The following is a 16,721-nucleotide window of genomic DNA, read 5'->3' as shown; positions in this document are numbered from 1 at the left end:
TTGCATTTTCTAAATATGTCGGGATGAAGTAGGAAGAGTTGTTCAACATCTGTGACACTCGAAAAATCTTCTTTCTTGCTACAGCCTTGGAAGCCCGTGTTATAGAACAGGCTCACATTTCCCGTACACCTGAACAAAAGCTAAGGTATTATGTCTGTTTATTTGCAACACAAATAATATTGCATGATTGCTTCAAGATAATTCAGATTGAATTCTAATGTTTTACTAATGTTTTACTAACAACAATAATAATAATAACAATAACAATAATAATAATAATGCCCATATGGAAATATATTTTTTTAAATATCATATGACTCTTATGCATATAAGCTCTTTGTATGACATTCAAAATAAATATACAATTCATAGTAACTTAATGTGTCACAAGTCAAGTTTGTCTTATATTCGTAATATAATTGTAAAATACATATTAAATTCCATTGATGTACAATGCCATAATAAATGTTTTGTCAGCAGTAGTTTTTGTGTATAATTCTTTGAATGAAACGTGGACAGTGATTCTACAACTAGTATTTTAAAAAGGAAACATTCTTTTTCATTTGATGCATTAACTGATGTCTTCTGGGAACATAACATGACTTTTCTCATGTTTAATTAAACCAACGGAACATGGAGATATCATTCATGCCTTTTCAAGTATAAAGTAAAAGCAATAAAAAAAATATTAAGAAATAACCAGCAATAAACATACATTTCCTAAAGTAATATTTTACCATGGATGGTGAAATGCAAAGTTCATGTAAGAGGTTTATATTTTTCCTGTAGGTTTTTCCCTTGGGTGCCTTACATCTTGTGTGTTTATTTTGGCATGAATGAGCCCATAATCATGCAAGAACAACACTGACTTGTAATGAGCATATAAAAACATTGTGCTTTGTCATATATAACTGAAATAAGAAAAATGCTTGTTAGCCTTATATGAAACATGCATTGTTTCCATGAACACTCTAGGTAGCAGGTGGTTTTGTACTTTTATATTTTTCACTCATTTTCAGAGACATGCAGATCAGGTAAATAATATTTAGTTTGCCATTGTAACTTACCTACATTCGTGGCCAAACTTGTGGAAACGCTTCCAAGTTTTAGAGATTGCGGTACTTTACTCCAGTTACTCCAGTTACTTTGTTAATTGTCCAAAGTATGATATATGTAAATATTCTATGACTGTTTATAAACATTACCGCCAATATTTGGATAGTAAATAGTAGGAACAATAGTAGCAATCAGAGGGAGCACAATTCATATCGGCAAATGCTACCATCCTATGAATGATATCAGAATAACTACATGGCCTTGAACTGGCGCATCAAGCACACTTTGGGAAACTCAGAGATGCCATTTCCCTGAACCTTGTGTTTTTGAACTGTGGCAGGAAATCAGTGGAATTCAGAGGAGAGCCATGCAAATATGGGGGGAAATTCAAGCACCACCCATCCACCCACACACACACACACACACACGTCAAGTATACCTATCCTTATGGGGACCGCTCATTTACTTGTATGGGAAATATGCTAACACTAACTATTTTTGCAATTTTACTGGCAAATGAATACTTTGTCCCGGGTTCGAGTCTCCGCCTGGGTCACATGTGTGTGGAGTTTGCATGTTCTCCCCAGGTAGTCGTGGGGTTTCCTCCGGGTACTCCGGTTTCCCCCCACAAACAAAGGTCCAAAAACATGCTGAGGTTAATTAGTCTTGCTAAATTGCCCGTAGGTGTGCATGTGTGAGTGAATGGTGTGTGAGTGTGCCCTGCGATGGGCTGGCCCCCCATCCTGGGTCGTTCCCTGCCTCATGACCATTGCTTCTGGGATAGGCTCGGTTTGAAAAATGGATGGATGGATGAATGGATGTTTTTCATAGCAGTCACCGACTTTTATAAAACATGCACACAAACATAAATACACACACACAAAGGTTTTCATACCCCCTACGTTGGTAATGTGAGGCCACACTGCTTCCTACTGTCCAACTGTACTGCACATTATATATTAATATAGTAACTGCAGAAGATGTAGTTACAAAAGGGTTTGCAGTAACAGATATTTTCAGCATAAAATTATACAAACTGAATATGAAGATGAAATAAACCAATTAAACCGTTCCAGTGCCATAATTGTTTTCAGTTCTTACAATAACAAACACTGGCTGCATTTTCCCTCTGTTAATTAAATAGCTTATTTAATCCAAACCAGAATGGCAGGCAGTCTGAGTGCCTGCTGAAAAAAATCAGCTTGACAAATTTATGATAGATGACCAGCTTAAAGTATGTTTTCACTTGATGGATTGATGGTTTAACTGGTCATACCAGCTTATGATAGTTATTCTAGCCAGTTTACCTGGTCACACCGGTATAACCAATTGGTGCCCCACTCAGCTAAACTATCAAAGAGCAGCAAGAATATATACAGTAAACCGGTAAAATTTGCAGATGACACCAAGGAGGTTGGTGTAGCAGATACTGAACTAGCGACACAGAGGCTGCAAAGGGATCTCGAATTAATTGACTGGGTTGATATCTGGCAGATGAAATTTAATGTAGACAAATGTAAGGTAATTCATGCAGGGAGCAGAAATATACATGTAAACTACAGATATTTTATGGGTTCCACTGAAATAAAGGTAGCTGATTATGAGAAAGACCTTGGTGTGTATGTTGATGCTTCCATGTCCCACTCTTGCCAGTGTGGGGAAGCAATTAAAAAGGCCAATAGGATGTTGGGTTACATCTCTAGGTGTGTGGAGTTTAAGTCAAGGGAGGTGATTCTACGATTATATAATTCCTTGGTAAGACCCCACCTAGAATATTGTGTGCAGGTTTGGTCACCAAACCTTAAGAAGGACATTACTGCCCTAGGAAAGGTTTAATGTACGGTTACAAAAAAGCATATGGTATTAGAGGAATATCTTGTGAGGAGAGGTTAGCTGAGCTGAATCTGTTCAGCCTCGAGCAAAGGAGACTAAGGGGGGACATGATCCAGGTTATAAGATTCTAACAGGATCCTGTTCAACTGAATAGTTACTTCAATATTAGTTCAAATACAAGAACTCTTGGTTACAGATGGAAATTAGGGGGAGAACATTGTAAACTGGATTTGAGAAAGCACTTCTTTACACAGCGTGTAGTTAGAGTAATTAGAGAATAGTCTTCCTGTTAGTGTAACGCAAGATAAACCCCTGGGTTCCTTTAAATCAGAGCTAGAAAAGAGTTTAACAACTCTGAGCTATTGAGCTGAATTCATCCCAAACAAGCTTGATGGGCCGAATGTCCTGTCATTTCTTATGTTCTCAGAGCTGGGACGAGACCATCTGAGAGCATGTCGCAGCGTCTTAAACCAGCTAAAACCGACTACCAGCATAAGCTGGCTTGAGCGTTTTTCTTCCAGCAGCTTTTCAAGTTTCACGTTTTATCGTCACGTGTTTGGAGGAACATAGTGAAATTGTCATGCCACAGCTGCAGAGGAGGGGACAGCTGTATGTGGCGCAATAGAACAGACAGCAGTGCAATACAGGGCAAATTGTAGCGTAGCAAAAGACAAGACAGTGCAAGACAAAACGAGACAAGACAGTTTTGAGGCAAACATCATATTTGGAGATGCACCAAATAATGGCAATAATATATGCAGACAGAAATATGCTTGTATATTGGTTGCTTGAAAAATATAAGCCCCTCTACCTGCAGGACTTAATCTTGCAAGTCCTCTTATATTCATAGGATTCCCTGCATCAGGGGATGGTGCCAATTTTGGTGGCTCTGTGACTGAATATATGAAATAAAAAATTAGGGAGCTTTGAATTATACTGGGGGCGGCATGGTGGTGCAGTGGTTAGCGCTGTTGCCTCACACCTCTGGGACCCGGTGTTGCCCGTAGGAGTGCATGTGTGAGTGAATGATGTGTGAGTGTGCCCTGCGATGGGCTGGCCCCCCATCCTGGGTTGTTCCCTGCCTTGTGCCCATTGCTTCCGGGATAGGCTCCGGGGCCCCCGCGACCCAGTAGGATAAGCGGTTTGGAAAATGGATGGATGGATGAATTATACTGAAACAATTCAGCGCGCAAGACTCTCCTGATATACTTCATTTCCCAGGATGCACCACGACCTTTCGATCTGTTACCCGGAAAGAAAACTTGACTCAGTAACAGCATTATTAGAGACATCAGAGCAGGTAATCAACGAGCTTGTACATCTTTAGCAGTTTTTGTCTTGCGGAACAATAAACGATATCTAATGTGCCGCGCTTTCTAACGATTGTGTAATCATATTTTTTTACATTTATCTTTGGGAGATCTATGTACTTCGAATTTACGACGTTATGCGATAGTTATCCAATAAAAACGAGTTTGAACGTGGGTTTTTTAGTAACTTGAAGCGAAGCAGTTGCGAACTCGTCACCCGTGAGTTTGCCTCCTTCAAATTTTCTTATATTTTGTGATTTCATTAATGTTATATCAAGAAAATATTGATAAACTAAGATGACCGTTGTGTAACAGAAAGCATCTGTGTAACCTTTGCTTTCAGCCTCCTGTCGAGCTAAACTTTCTTTTTTCTTCTGTACGTACATCTATGTAAGCCATTAGATTTGTGTCCCAGTGGTCATGTACCTGCCACACGCACTCAGTCGTGTTATTAGTGTATTTTTCGGCATTTACTTGGATAATTGCTCACTGAGTGGTGAGGTCGCAGGCCAGCTGGACTGCAGTGTATAGGTCGGCCACAGCGTTACAATTTGTCTTTCGCTTTTGTCTTTTTGACGGACTCTTAACACACATTATTCGTCATGCTGTTTGATTCCCCCCTGACTTTCTCTTAATTTATTAATATATTATACTCTTAAGTTAATTCATACAATGTCATACGATTCCTTATAATGTTCTTAGCTTTCGTTTCTTTATAAATTTTAGATTGGAGATTGTTTTGATTAGCCACTTTTGTCATATAGTTGTCTTTCATACAGTATGACCAAAAATATGTGGCCGCCCTGGTTAGAGGAATCGGCAAATAAAGTCTTGTCATTGTTGAGACATGTGTATGATTAAGCACATAGTCACGTAATAACCTGCAATGGGCAGTAGTAGAACATGCATCTGCACAGAAGAGGTTAGTGACTTTCCAGTTAGTTACTAGTCAACTTGGCACACTTCTGCCCTGATAGAGCTGCTCTGGTCAACTGCAAGTGAAATGAATATGAAGATGAAAACATCCAGTTATGTTGCGAAGTGGCAGCCACCACAAATTCACAGAAAGAAACCTGATAGCGCAACATAGATGTCTGAGAGAATGGCATCAAATCCCACCAGACATGTTCCCACATCCAATGGAAAGCCTCTCCAGAAGAGTGGAGGCTTTTTTTTTTTTTTTAGAATAATGGACCAACTCCAGAGGGCGGCATGGTGGTGCAGTGGTTAGCACTTTTGATAGATTGATGGATTCTATCAATGATAGATTGTCACATCTCTGGGACCCAGGTTCGAGTCTCCGCCTGGCTACTCCGGTTTCCTCCCACAGTCCAAAAACATGCTGAGGCTAATTGGAGTTGCTAAATTGCCCGTAGGTGTGCATGTGTGAGTGAATGGTGTGTGAGTGAATGGTGTGTGAGTGTGCCCTGCGATGGTCTGGCCCCCCATCCTGGGTTGTTCCCTGCCTCGTGCCCATTGCTTCCGGGATAGGCTCTGGACCCCCCGCGACCCAGTAGGATAAGCGGTTTAGAAAATGGATGGATGGACCAACTGCAAATGAACACTCTTGGTTTTGGAATGAGATATTGGATAAGCTGGTGGCGATATACACCTTGCCATATATTTCACATATAATGGTCTCTTTTTTTTTAGAGGGATCCATATGTAGTACAATTAAACATTTAGCTGGAATTTGAAGTGAAAGTGATTGTTGACACGCCACAGCACACAACAACAACCTGTGTCGTTTGCATTTAACCCATAGCAGCAAGCAGCTAATTTAGTGTCTGGTGAGCATTGCTTGGGGAAGGGGGGTACCTTGCTGGTCGGGGATTCGAACCACCATCCTTTCAATCACAAGTATGCTAACCATTAGGCCACCACTGCTCCAGTAGCTAAACTTGAACCAAACCATGCATGCAATTGCTTCATAATAATAATGAAGTACCATAAACTTGTAACTACTTGTACTTTGTCCCTTTCTGCAGCAAACTCAACAGAAATCATGGAGCCTCGATGGCAGCCGAAGGGGTCTAGCCACTCCTGGGAAATGAGACATGGGCCCAGTGTACCTAGTATGCCCCAGAAAGATGCCTACTCCAGGCTGCTCAGCCAACACCACAGCAGCGCCTTCCGGGCTTATCTGGAGCAGTTTGCTCGGGAGCAGCATCTGCAGACTGACCACAACAGACCTGGTTTGGCAGGTATCGGAGCACCGGGCACCAATGGCTGCTCTCCGCATCCTGCAAAAGACACTGAGTCAGAGAGTTGCCTGTCTCTATACATGGGCAAGCTGAATGGGCGAGGGGGTGCGGCCGTCCTTGAGCCACCAGGGCCAAAGCCGGGATCAGGGGCACGGCGGCCGAGGCGTGGCGAGAGGAGGGACACGAACGCCAGCCAAGATGCCGATGTCGAATCTAGTGAAGAGGGGCTCCTGAAACACCCAAAACCGCAGAAGAAACAGCAGCATGGTGGGGGAGGGGCTTTCAGGATCCCCGCTGGTGATGCGGGAACAAATGGCCCTGTGGGGCTTGCCGGCGGGCAGCAGCACAATAAGCAGAAGCACAAGAAGAAAAACACAGCAAAAAACAAGATGGACGCCGCGACTGAGGGAGGCAGGAGTGCTGGTGCCGTCAGCCCTGTCACGACAGCGCCAAAGGGCCACATTGACAGAGCGACGGCAGCGCAGCCTCAGGGTAATCCAGCCACAGGTTCCTGATTCCCGCTCAGGGTCTTTGTACAGCCTCACATACCGATTTTTCTGTGATTACACCAAACAATTTAAAAGGTGGTGCTGCGCATGTGGCTTTCGTTTTCAGACCAAGTCCATTCAGCCCAACTGACCCCAGACAAGATCAAGAGCAAAAATAAAGGAGGCAGAGGGAAGAAGAAGCAAGTGTTTGAAGTGTACCTGTCTGTGGAGGAGGTGTCCAAGGGGCTTAAGAGGGGAGAACTCATTCAGGTAAATCTGCATGATGCAGGTCACCCAAGTGCCGCAGAAGTATTTTCTGTTAATGACTGATTGCCAACATTACAGAATATGTGTGTTTTTGAGGGCAGTTCTACTAGTGTTTGATTTGTCTTTGCATCTGGTAGTAATTTGCATCAAACAGTACTTTTTGTAAGTTTTTGTAAGTTTGCATGCCAAGTGAAGTACAGTTAGGTGGTATAGTTGGTGGTTTCTGGTTTTGTTATCTAGTTTTATGTCGGCGCCATGATCTAGGAACATTTCATACTTCATATGGAAATGTGTCCCTGGATGTTTCGTGATGGTTACACCTAATTTTCTTGAAGATATTTGTGTGAAACCACTTTAAATTCATTTGGTTTTCAAGCAAATTATCCTTTTTTTTCTTTTTCAGGGATCAATAAGAATCAACCCTAAGAAGTACCATGAGGCATTTATTCCTTCACCTGTGAGTCCCCCCCCCCCCTTTTGTTCCATCAAAACAATACTTTAGCTATTTAACGGACGAGTCTTGTAGAAAAGTGAAACTGCTGCTATAATAGAACAGTTCAGTTCAACACTGAATCATGGTTGTAGGCTGACATTACAGACCTTTTGAACACAATACTAAGTGCTGTCAGGTTATGTTTAAGGATGGTCTTGATGAGGGCAGATCAGAATAAACTGTTCAACAAACTAGCTGTCATGTTAGTAGCTTCTTATTTCTGTTCTAGCGCTTTGATCTTGTTGAGTATAGAAGGCTAACCTGTAAGCACACATCAAACGGCTGTACGCAAATCCAAGTCACCGTGCTACAGAAACATCGGTGTTTGGAACCTCACGTTGCCCTATAAACATGTCTGGAGAAATCTCCGAGTAAATACTGAGGAGTGTTTTGCATTTTCGCTTGTGGAAAACAAATTATAGTCGAGTACAACACTAACTTGTCCGTTGGCACACTGGCCCAAAACAGTAACTCTCTAGCCAAAACAGTCTCTCAACGTAGGAGGTTCGTCAGATAACACATTGACCAGGTAAGACCTTCAGTAGAGACTGAAGTCTGTTTAAACCTCAGGCACCTCACAATTTGCAACATCTGCCTCAAATTTTTATATATATATATTTTTGTAAAGCTTTCTGACGTCAAGCTGATGTAAGCTTAGGTTCAGATGGAGACTGCTGGCTTGGTACTAATTCTCAAGCCAGCTTGCATTGCCCTTTAAGTTCGTATGTGGCATGGTGCAGGTTGGGTTAGCTAGATATGTCAAGTGATGCTGATCTTCGATAAACAACCCAGTTTGACTCATAGTCACCGGAATGAATTTAAGACTTGTTTGCAATATAAAATGCATTTTCTTAGTATCAAGAAAAGATGTATTCTTCTTCTGTTAGGGGTCGTCACAGCGGATCATCCTTTTCCATTCCTTCTCATGCTCTGCATCTTCCTCTTTCACGCCAACCACCAGCATGTCCTCTCTCACCACATCCATAAACCACCTCTTAGCTTTTCCTCTATTCCTCCTGATTGGCAGCTCGATCCTCAGCATCTCCCTTTCCAACATACCCAACATCTCTCCTCTGTACATGTCCAAAATTAGCATCAAGAAAAGTACCATAATGCAGTTCTTTAAAATGTCGATGCAACGTATTAAGGCTAACTCCCCAAATGGTAACATGGCACTGGTTTTAGGCATAAGAAACACTTGGAAATATACTCAGAGTGTCTTGCCATGTGTGTTTAGCCTGCAGGTTGGTCTGTGACATGAGGCTTAGCAGTATATCTCCATTACTGCACATGGCAGCTGTAGACAGTAGCAGGAAATGTCTAAAAATCTGCAGCGGTTTCTTGAAGCGTTGCTTCACTTGTCCTCCCTCACCCCTAAGTTAGGAATTTGAGTCCGCCATCATTTTGAACCTCCAACTTGGCTTGAGAAAAACAGTTAGAGATATTATTAAGATGTTCCCAGTCTTCAGCGCATGAAATATTGGGTGTGTTGTTTTGAATACCCCCTCCGGCATTGATGATAGATTGTAGATTTCTTTGGCAGGGTCTGTTGAGAGATAGTCATCTTTTTGTTTTCAGCATTTATTTGCATACAGTACATCAATTTGCCTGGCGCTTTAAAGTCTGCCTAGATGTCTGATCTGTGTCGGTTTGCTGCTAATAACATTCTCTGTTGTGTTCTGGATGTTAGGAAGCATGATGGAGTTATGGAAGGCGGAAAAATTCTTGCGTGAGCAGTTCAAGTTAATTGCTTTGCATCTACCGTGCATTCGAAAGTTACAGTAGCTTTCGGCACAATTTATGAACTGCTTTTTGTATTTAAAACTTTTTTTTTTGTATCTGTGTCCGTTTACCTTTTGTGCTTTTAGCTTTAGCAGATTGTGGGGATATTATGAATTAATATTTGAGTGCTTGGGGTTAAAAACTTCATGGGAAATTCAAGGGAACAAAGGTTCTGTGTTCAGCTTCGACTGGGGTAAAGCTTCTCAGGTTGTCTGCCATAAAGAGAATCCCCTAAGTGCACTGTAGTGATCAGATTGTTTTTAGCTATTTTTTTTTAGCTGTGCTCTCATTCTTCCTTGCATTATGTTTTTACTTTTTTTTTTACTAAGTGAAATCCCCTGTCATCGGATGTGCAGTTGTTTCAAATTCACCTTTGAGGAGCACTTGCTTTGGCAACGGAAGTAATGCATTTAATTACATCGGCACGGCGAAAAAGCACCTGGAGCTTGAGCCAGCGACATTTACTGGAGGGTGTGCAGCGACTGGGGTGTTCATACCTTTGTCTGTTTGGGAGTTGTATGTTACGAAAGTCTTCCAGCCCAGGTTTACTATCCCTTTATCTACCTTTGTGAGTCATACACAGCAATATTAAACAAAAAACGATTTTCTAAAAATAAGTTTTAATATGTTTGACCATAAAGCTTTCTGCTAGTTTTGTGCTCCTTATTTACTGGCAAATGAATACTTTGTCCCGGGTTCGAGTCTCCGCCTGGGTCACATGTGTGTGGAGTTTGCATGTTCTCCCCATGTCGTCGTGGGGTTTCCTCCGGGTACTCTGGTTTCCCCCCACAGTCCAAAAACATGCTGAGGCTAATTGGAGTTGCTAAATTGCCCGTAGGTGTGCATGTGTGAGTGACTGGTGTGTGAGTGTGCCCTGCGATGGGCTGGCCCCCCATCCTGGGTTGTTCCCTGCCTCGTGCCCATTGCTTCCGGGATAGGCTCTGGACCCCCTGTGACCCAGTAGGATAAGCGGTTTGGAAAATGGATGGATAGATGGATACTATGTGTGATTACATGCCTCTTATCACCCTGCTTTAGGACGGCACGCGTGACATATTCCTGGATGGGGTTGCGGCCCGGAACCGTTCCCTCAATGGGGACGTTGTGGTTGTCAAACTCCTCCCACGGGAGCAATGGAAGGTAAGGATACCCTTATACACTTAAAGTGTTACTAATTAGATTAGATCAAATTCAGTTTTGATGTCATCGCACAAAGAACAGGTGCTCGGACAATGAAATGATCTATTAATCTATTAATGTTTGCGTGTCCTACAGGCAGTTTAGTTTCTTAATGTAATGTTTGACTTGAAAAACCCTTCATTCCAATAGCTTTATAATTGACAAGTACATGTCGTACACCATAAGCTCCTCTTTAGACAGCCTAGTACCCATTCAGAAGGGCTGGCTTGACTCAGGACTCTCCATCCGGAGTCTTCTGTTCCTTCCTCCTGTATTGATCTGCAGTCCTCGGTCTTGTTGTAGCATGTGCTGTGAGATGCCCTGTGTGGCCTGGCTACAAGCGCTTTACCTGGCCTGTCTTCCGGAGCGCTGCGGTATTCCCCGTGCTCATTTTTCTTCGCTCCGACGGCTGATTGTCATTCCCAACACGTGGCTTCTTGTCTCAGCAGTGTCACTGCTACCCGGCGTGGAGCCGTCGCTGTCGTGGTACCTCTTAGCCCCAAACAATACCCGCCTTTCACTGATTCAACCTCCTCTCTCTTTTTCTTTTTTTTTTAAGCAGCCTTTGAATAAATAGTGTTTCGTCAACATGCCCGATTATTTTTGAAGGATTCGGGATCTCAAATTTCAGTTATTATTTAAATTTTAAAGCTTAGCAGTGTGGTAGCTTGACCTTGGCACTAACATTTTAGTTCAACAACCAGGTCTTTAATTTGACTCGGCCGGGAATCTCCAGCTAAGTGGGTATTGACACCGTCACCTGGTACTTAAGTGAACTTGTTCTTTTGCATCAGCGTCTCTTGGAAATGCCGAGTCTGTCTGTCCTCCGGGTTTCATGCTGCGTTTGTGTTTGAGACACCAGGCCGATTGTGTATGTATTTTGGAGGGACGAAAAAGCTTCACGGGGTTGCTGTTCGCAAGGTTGATCTGCTTTTTTCTGAGGGGAGATGCAGCCTTTGACTGCATAAATGATGGTTATTTAATGAGTCAAACGAGGAGCGAAGGCCTGAGGCCAGCAGATGATAGAAGCGCACGAAGAGTACATTATGTAAACTACTGTAGCCTCCCTTAATTACCAGCGTTCTTTAATTTGCTGCCAACCCTCAGATCGCAAGTCATTTTTATTGCATGTGCATTTATCAGCATCAGGGCTCAGGGATTTTTTTTTTGTTTTTTTTAATGGAACAAAGTATTATCTTGACATGCTTTTAAAAAATAATAAAGTACAACTACGGGGAAAAAAAATAATATTTGTATTTTTACTAAAGTGGTGGGCTCAGTGGAGATAAGTTTACACGTGTTAAAGTTCTGGTATTCAGTGTCTGCTAGCCAGTGTCTGCATGCACACTGTTATGACTGTTGGGTGTGGAGTCTAAGTCGCATCCCATCTACCTATTGAAGGATAGGCGATATAAAATATGCAGTACTATGTCCCGATATCCTGTCATACTGATTGTGTAATTGTACTGTTATCATTTCCCTGTTGCCATGTTTTCTAATCAACAGGATGTAGGGGCTTGTTTTGAGTTGTAGCCATTTCTTCCATAATCAAGGAATATAAATAGTGCTTGTGTGTAGGGGAAAAATTTTACCATAATTGCTGATACGAAGTCAAGACCTTGATAGGGTTGAGTAATTTCTGTATTAACACAATTTGCTGTAGTTTATACAGGCTGAATTTCAATGATTTACTTTGATGTTTGAATAGAAATAGCAAAATTCAGGTTTAGTGCTGAAATACCTAATCACCAAAATGTTCTGTGCCATCTAATGGATTGATAATTGGTCTGTAATTTTTTAAAGTGTGTTTTATGTCCCTAGTTTTATTTCATTTAAGCTTGCGTGTGTGCGTGTGTGTGTGGGTGGGGTTCTATTAAGATGTTATTTTTGCATTTAACACTTGATGATGCCGTATGTTGATTTTGATTAGGTTGTCTTTGACAATCTGGTACATGAGAAATAAATTTTTGTAATTGTGTAACTGCATGAAAGAAATTCCATGCTGCAGGATTCTCTGTCTGCGTGGTGATTGTAAAGGTTGAGTCGGGTTACAGGGTTAGATGATGTCCCTTAGCTTTCTTCTACCTGGTTTTATAATCAGTGCCTGTGTTCCAACGACCGGTGATTAATGTAATGGCAGGTAATGACCTATGATGCTGCTGGAGGGTTGTGATGTAAGGGTTAGGGTTGGGGGGGGGGCGTATTAATAGGGGTGGCCACCTTAAATGTCACACGGAGCGATCTGGCAAATGGGCCGTGAGGAATCTCGTGGCAGCACAGCAGCTAGCCTTGTGTGCACGTTATATTTCATTTTTGTTTTCTTGTTTAAAACCTGGAAATTTTCTTTGGATTGCTGTGGAGGCTTATGTAGCTTTTCTCACTGACTAACGTTCACCCCTGCTTCATACTGTCGTCACAGGAAGGCTAATGATGTCCTTGTGTAATGGTAAATAAGCCCTTGGTGGTCGGTGGGCCATGTGCTTGGACAGCGGAGAATAAGCCCCGCCCCAGTGTACTTTGAGGAACGCCAAGGCCTTCCCCTGTGTAGCGTTCCCTCTGAGCTCCCCGTTCGTCTTCGCGGTGGTCCAGACCCACTGTGCTCCCTTTCTCGTAAAAGCCCGTCTGCTTTTTATCAGCGCTTTTCCATGCGTTGCTGTAGTTCTCGGCCCCGGTTGGGTACAGCGCCGCATGGTAGGACATGACACGCAGGGCCTAACCTACAGTGGAGCCTAATACTGTGCAAACACATTACTGAATTTGGAATGAGCCACTGAAGGGTCTCCACAACACTTCACGATGCTATGTGGCTTCAGTGTGCAGACTAGATACAAGACAGACATAGAACTGGGCACTGAGAACTTTGTCCACCTCCAAGTGACATTATCATATATGTAATGAATGCAATTGATCTTAATAGTTCAGCAGAATGTTGGCTTGTGGCCTTAAAGCAGTGCCACCATGTCTTGGATCATTATTCCCTGCAGACACACTGTACCTTAGCAGGCAGCTTCATCCATGAGCCCTGTAGGGGCTTCCTGTCTATGAGTTGGGCAGAGTTTTGCCCTGGTTGAACTGGGAAATAGTCTTGGAAAGAAGCAAGCTTATGAACGGGCTGACCCTGAAGATGAGGATGGTAATAATAATGTTGATGATTTTATTATTATTATTATTATTATTTGTTGTATCCGTATTGTATTAAGTATTATTAGCAACAACAACAATAATAATAGTAGTAATACTAGTAGCAATAATGGTAATAGTATTATTATCATCATCGGTCTCCTCCAAGGATGTGGAAACCGGGCTTTCTCAGTCAGTGTTCCCTCAGCCTATCAGCAGAGATACCCGAGAGGAAGTCATCCTGATTCAGGACCTTTCTTTCCCACAGGGAGTAGTCCTGGCCTGACAGGCACACAATGGAGGCCTGCAGGCGTGCCTCCCAGCCGCCGAGTGCAGGAACCGCTGGTACACGCAGTGCAGGCTGTCACACCACTGTGACCAACTTCCTTTACTGCAGCCGGAGGCATTGTCACTTCAGGCTGCAAGAAAATACTCACTGCTGAGCGCTTGTGTGTGAAACGTTAATCGGGACAAATTTGCCAACTTAATGATTCTTTAAGAAAACAGTAGAATTCAAATTGCAACAAATCTCCGCCTTTGACTTATTTAACCCATCACTCATAGACCATGGTCTAATTTTTGCTGTCAGATTGTGTTTCATTCTCCCCAAATGTCAGCTTATGTTTGTTGAATGTCAGGTACCTCTTAAAATTGTTGTCATTTTGAAAGGCCTTATTTATTTTGTTTTGTATTGTATTTCTGTTTTTGAAAGCTTTGTAATCTCCTCTCAATAGCTTTGATATTGTAGCCCCCTAACCATGAGACTCTTTATATATTTATTCTTTATATATAATTTTTATATTCTTTATATATTTCACCAATTGAACAAATTCTGGATTCATTATTCTTGTGTGTTTTCTCGACTAGGCTCAAAGTTACTGGAATACTTTCTTTGTGGTAAACGTTTCTTGGTTTTAGAGAACTGGGGAAAAAAAACCAACAAACTGGAATAGGACTATTACCGCAGTTATTCATGTGTAATGTTTCCGACAGTGTGATGCTTTGCACAGTCAGAAGGGATTATTTTTCCCTCCAGCCCTGCCTGCTATTGTTTTATTGCCGGATTTGGTCTGGGATAGCCCTGTTTCAGCTATCGTGCCCCCGCCCTGTGCGTAACCTCTGCCCTGCCTGCAGTGAGGTCTCTGGGTCAGGCAGTAGGAGTAGTCCTGGCTATGCATAATCTTTCTGGAGCAGCTTGCGGCATAATGCTGACGTGCTGTTCAAAAGGCCTTGCTTGTCAACAGAAGATAGGCTGGGTTGATTACTTGCCAGTACATCACAGCACAGGAACAGTCATGATACGCAGTTGAAGTGGAGAATATTAGAGGACATCCCCACCAGGGTCTGATCATTTATTATTTTGTAAATTTCCTTCCTTTAACCTATCATTTCCTTTAGTGAGTCAGTATGTTTTGGCTGCACCTTGATGCATGTCTGTTGATATTTAGTTAGGATATTCGAGCAAGTATGTTTTTGACTCGTCTTCCTGGAAGAACATTACTGGACGCTTTTGTTGAGCACGTCCTCTTGAATTTGTTCTGGTTCCGAGTCTAATTGTAGGGATGAAACAAACAATTCAAAAGTGTACAGCCTTTTTTATCCCCTGTATTAAATATTCTACTTTTAGATAAAATTGACACTAAAAGTCAACCTTTTGGAATAGTTGCAATAATGAATTGCAAGAAGGTAACTCCGGAAGCCCTGAGTATACTTGAGCGTGATGTATGCTGGTTGGTCAGAAAAGATTATCCATGTCAGAATGCCACTTAACACTAATATGTACTGGTCTTCTGATCAAGGAAAGATATCTGGGTGATTTTGAGCTTATTCGCTTTCGGAACCTCCCTGGCTGGTTCATTTTGTTAATTTTCTCTCATAGGTTCCCAGCAGGTAAAATTTTTAATTATCTCCTGGTTAGCATTATATCATTGTTTTATCTTGATACACAAAAAAATCTTTAGGTTATTGTTACGTTTTTGCGAGGTGGCTATTGGAGTTCCCTCTGACCCGAAGAGTTGTTGTGATCTCGCTTTGATTTCCATGACTGGTTTCTGCTGTTCATTGCAGGATTTCACAATTAAAATCCATTAAGACATTGTTTTTTCCTGAACTCTATTTTGCTACCAAATATAGTGGGTTTTTTGTAAGCTTCTATGAGAAAATTATGGGTGAAATTTAATATTTTACGTTGCACTGTTGTAATCTTGACTAATTTTAGTGTGTTCTTTTGAAAAATGACATGGCATAGGTTGGCAAAATAGTAAGAGATATCCTTTAGTTTGTGAAGTACTTTAAACGTGACATTTGGGAATAGAGGAATCATATGCTTAAGATTTTAGGGCCAGTTTTTACATTTTTCTAAGTCAGTGTGCTTTTGGATAATGCCTGTCTGACCCTCTCTGCTTGATATTGACAGTGCTACTGCATTTCAGAAGGAGCTTGTGTTTATTAAATCGTTTTGCTAAATGGACTTGCTTGCCTTGACATCAAATTGAGTAGAAAGCCAGCTAAGGAAAGCGTCAAATACGTATGCAGTATCTGAAATGTGACACCCACTTCTCAGTTGTTGAATTCCTGTAGATTTCCTAGGGAAAAAAGGTTTCCCTGAAAGTAAGCGGTTTATGAAATGACGAAATCTTGGGCAAACTTTCAGCAGTTTGGTTTCATTTGAGAGCTTCTCTAAGCCGTCTTGGAAAATCAATATCATGCCATCTTCCCCCTCCCGCAATTCAGGTGATTAAGTCTGACACAGACGGGGAGGGGAGTGGTGAGTCGGAGAACCCGACCATGGGGACCTCAACCCGGAGGTCGACGGGGGGAGCCCAGCCCAGCCCCGACGTCATCGTGGAGGCGCAGTTCAGCGAAGGCGAGCACAATGCACCCAACGCTGATGCACTTGCTACCAAGGTTGAGGTGATGAATCTCCAGTCATCCACAGGTGCGCAAGCTGACGTCCTGTGCTTTCGGCACCATTACATTTATGGCTGAA

At 42.2% G+C, this 16,721-nt stretch overlaps 1 protein-coding gene across 2 annotated transcripts in view; it reads left to right on the top strand.

Annotated features, from left to right (window-relative positions):
- The first annotated feature begins 4,124 nt into the window (after positions 1 to 4,124).
- The window catches only part of dis3l2 (DIS3 like 3'-5' exoribonuclease 2), a 46,695-nt gene continuing 34,098 nt past the window's right edge, over positions 4,125 to 16,721 (top strand). Inside the window, exons 1-6 of one of the 2 annotated variants that reach the window (XM_048988845.1) lie at positions 4,125 to 4,189; positions 6,188 to 6,895; positions 7,019 to 7,161; positions 7,562 to 7,615; positions 10,472 to 10,573; positions 16,466 to 16,670. In XM_048988845.1, the coding sequence (XP_048844802.1) occupies positions 6,205 to 6,895; positions 7,019 to 7,161; positions 7,562 to 7,615; positions 10,472 to 10,573; positions 16,466 to 16,670 (1,195 nt within the window). In that variant the 5' untranslated portion in view covers positions 4,125 to 4,189; positions 6,188 to 6,204. The other variant, XM_048988844.1, reaches the window with a different exon arrangement.

This window comes from Brienomyrus brachyistius, chromosome 21 (assembly GCF_023856365.1).
Source record: "Brienomyrus brachyistius isolate T26 chromosome 21, BBRACH_0.4, whole genome shotgun sequence".
In the NCBI taxonomy this organism is placed as follows: Eukaryota; Metazoa; Chordata; class Actinopteri; order Osteoglossiformes; family Mormyridae; genus Brienomyrus; species Brienomyrus brachyistius.
This window is presented reverse-complemented; position numbering and strand designations above follow the sequence as displayed.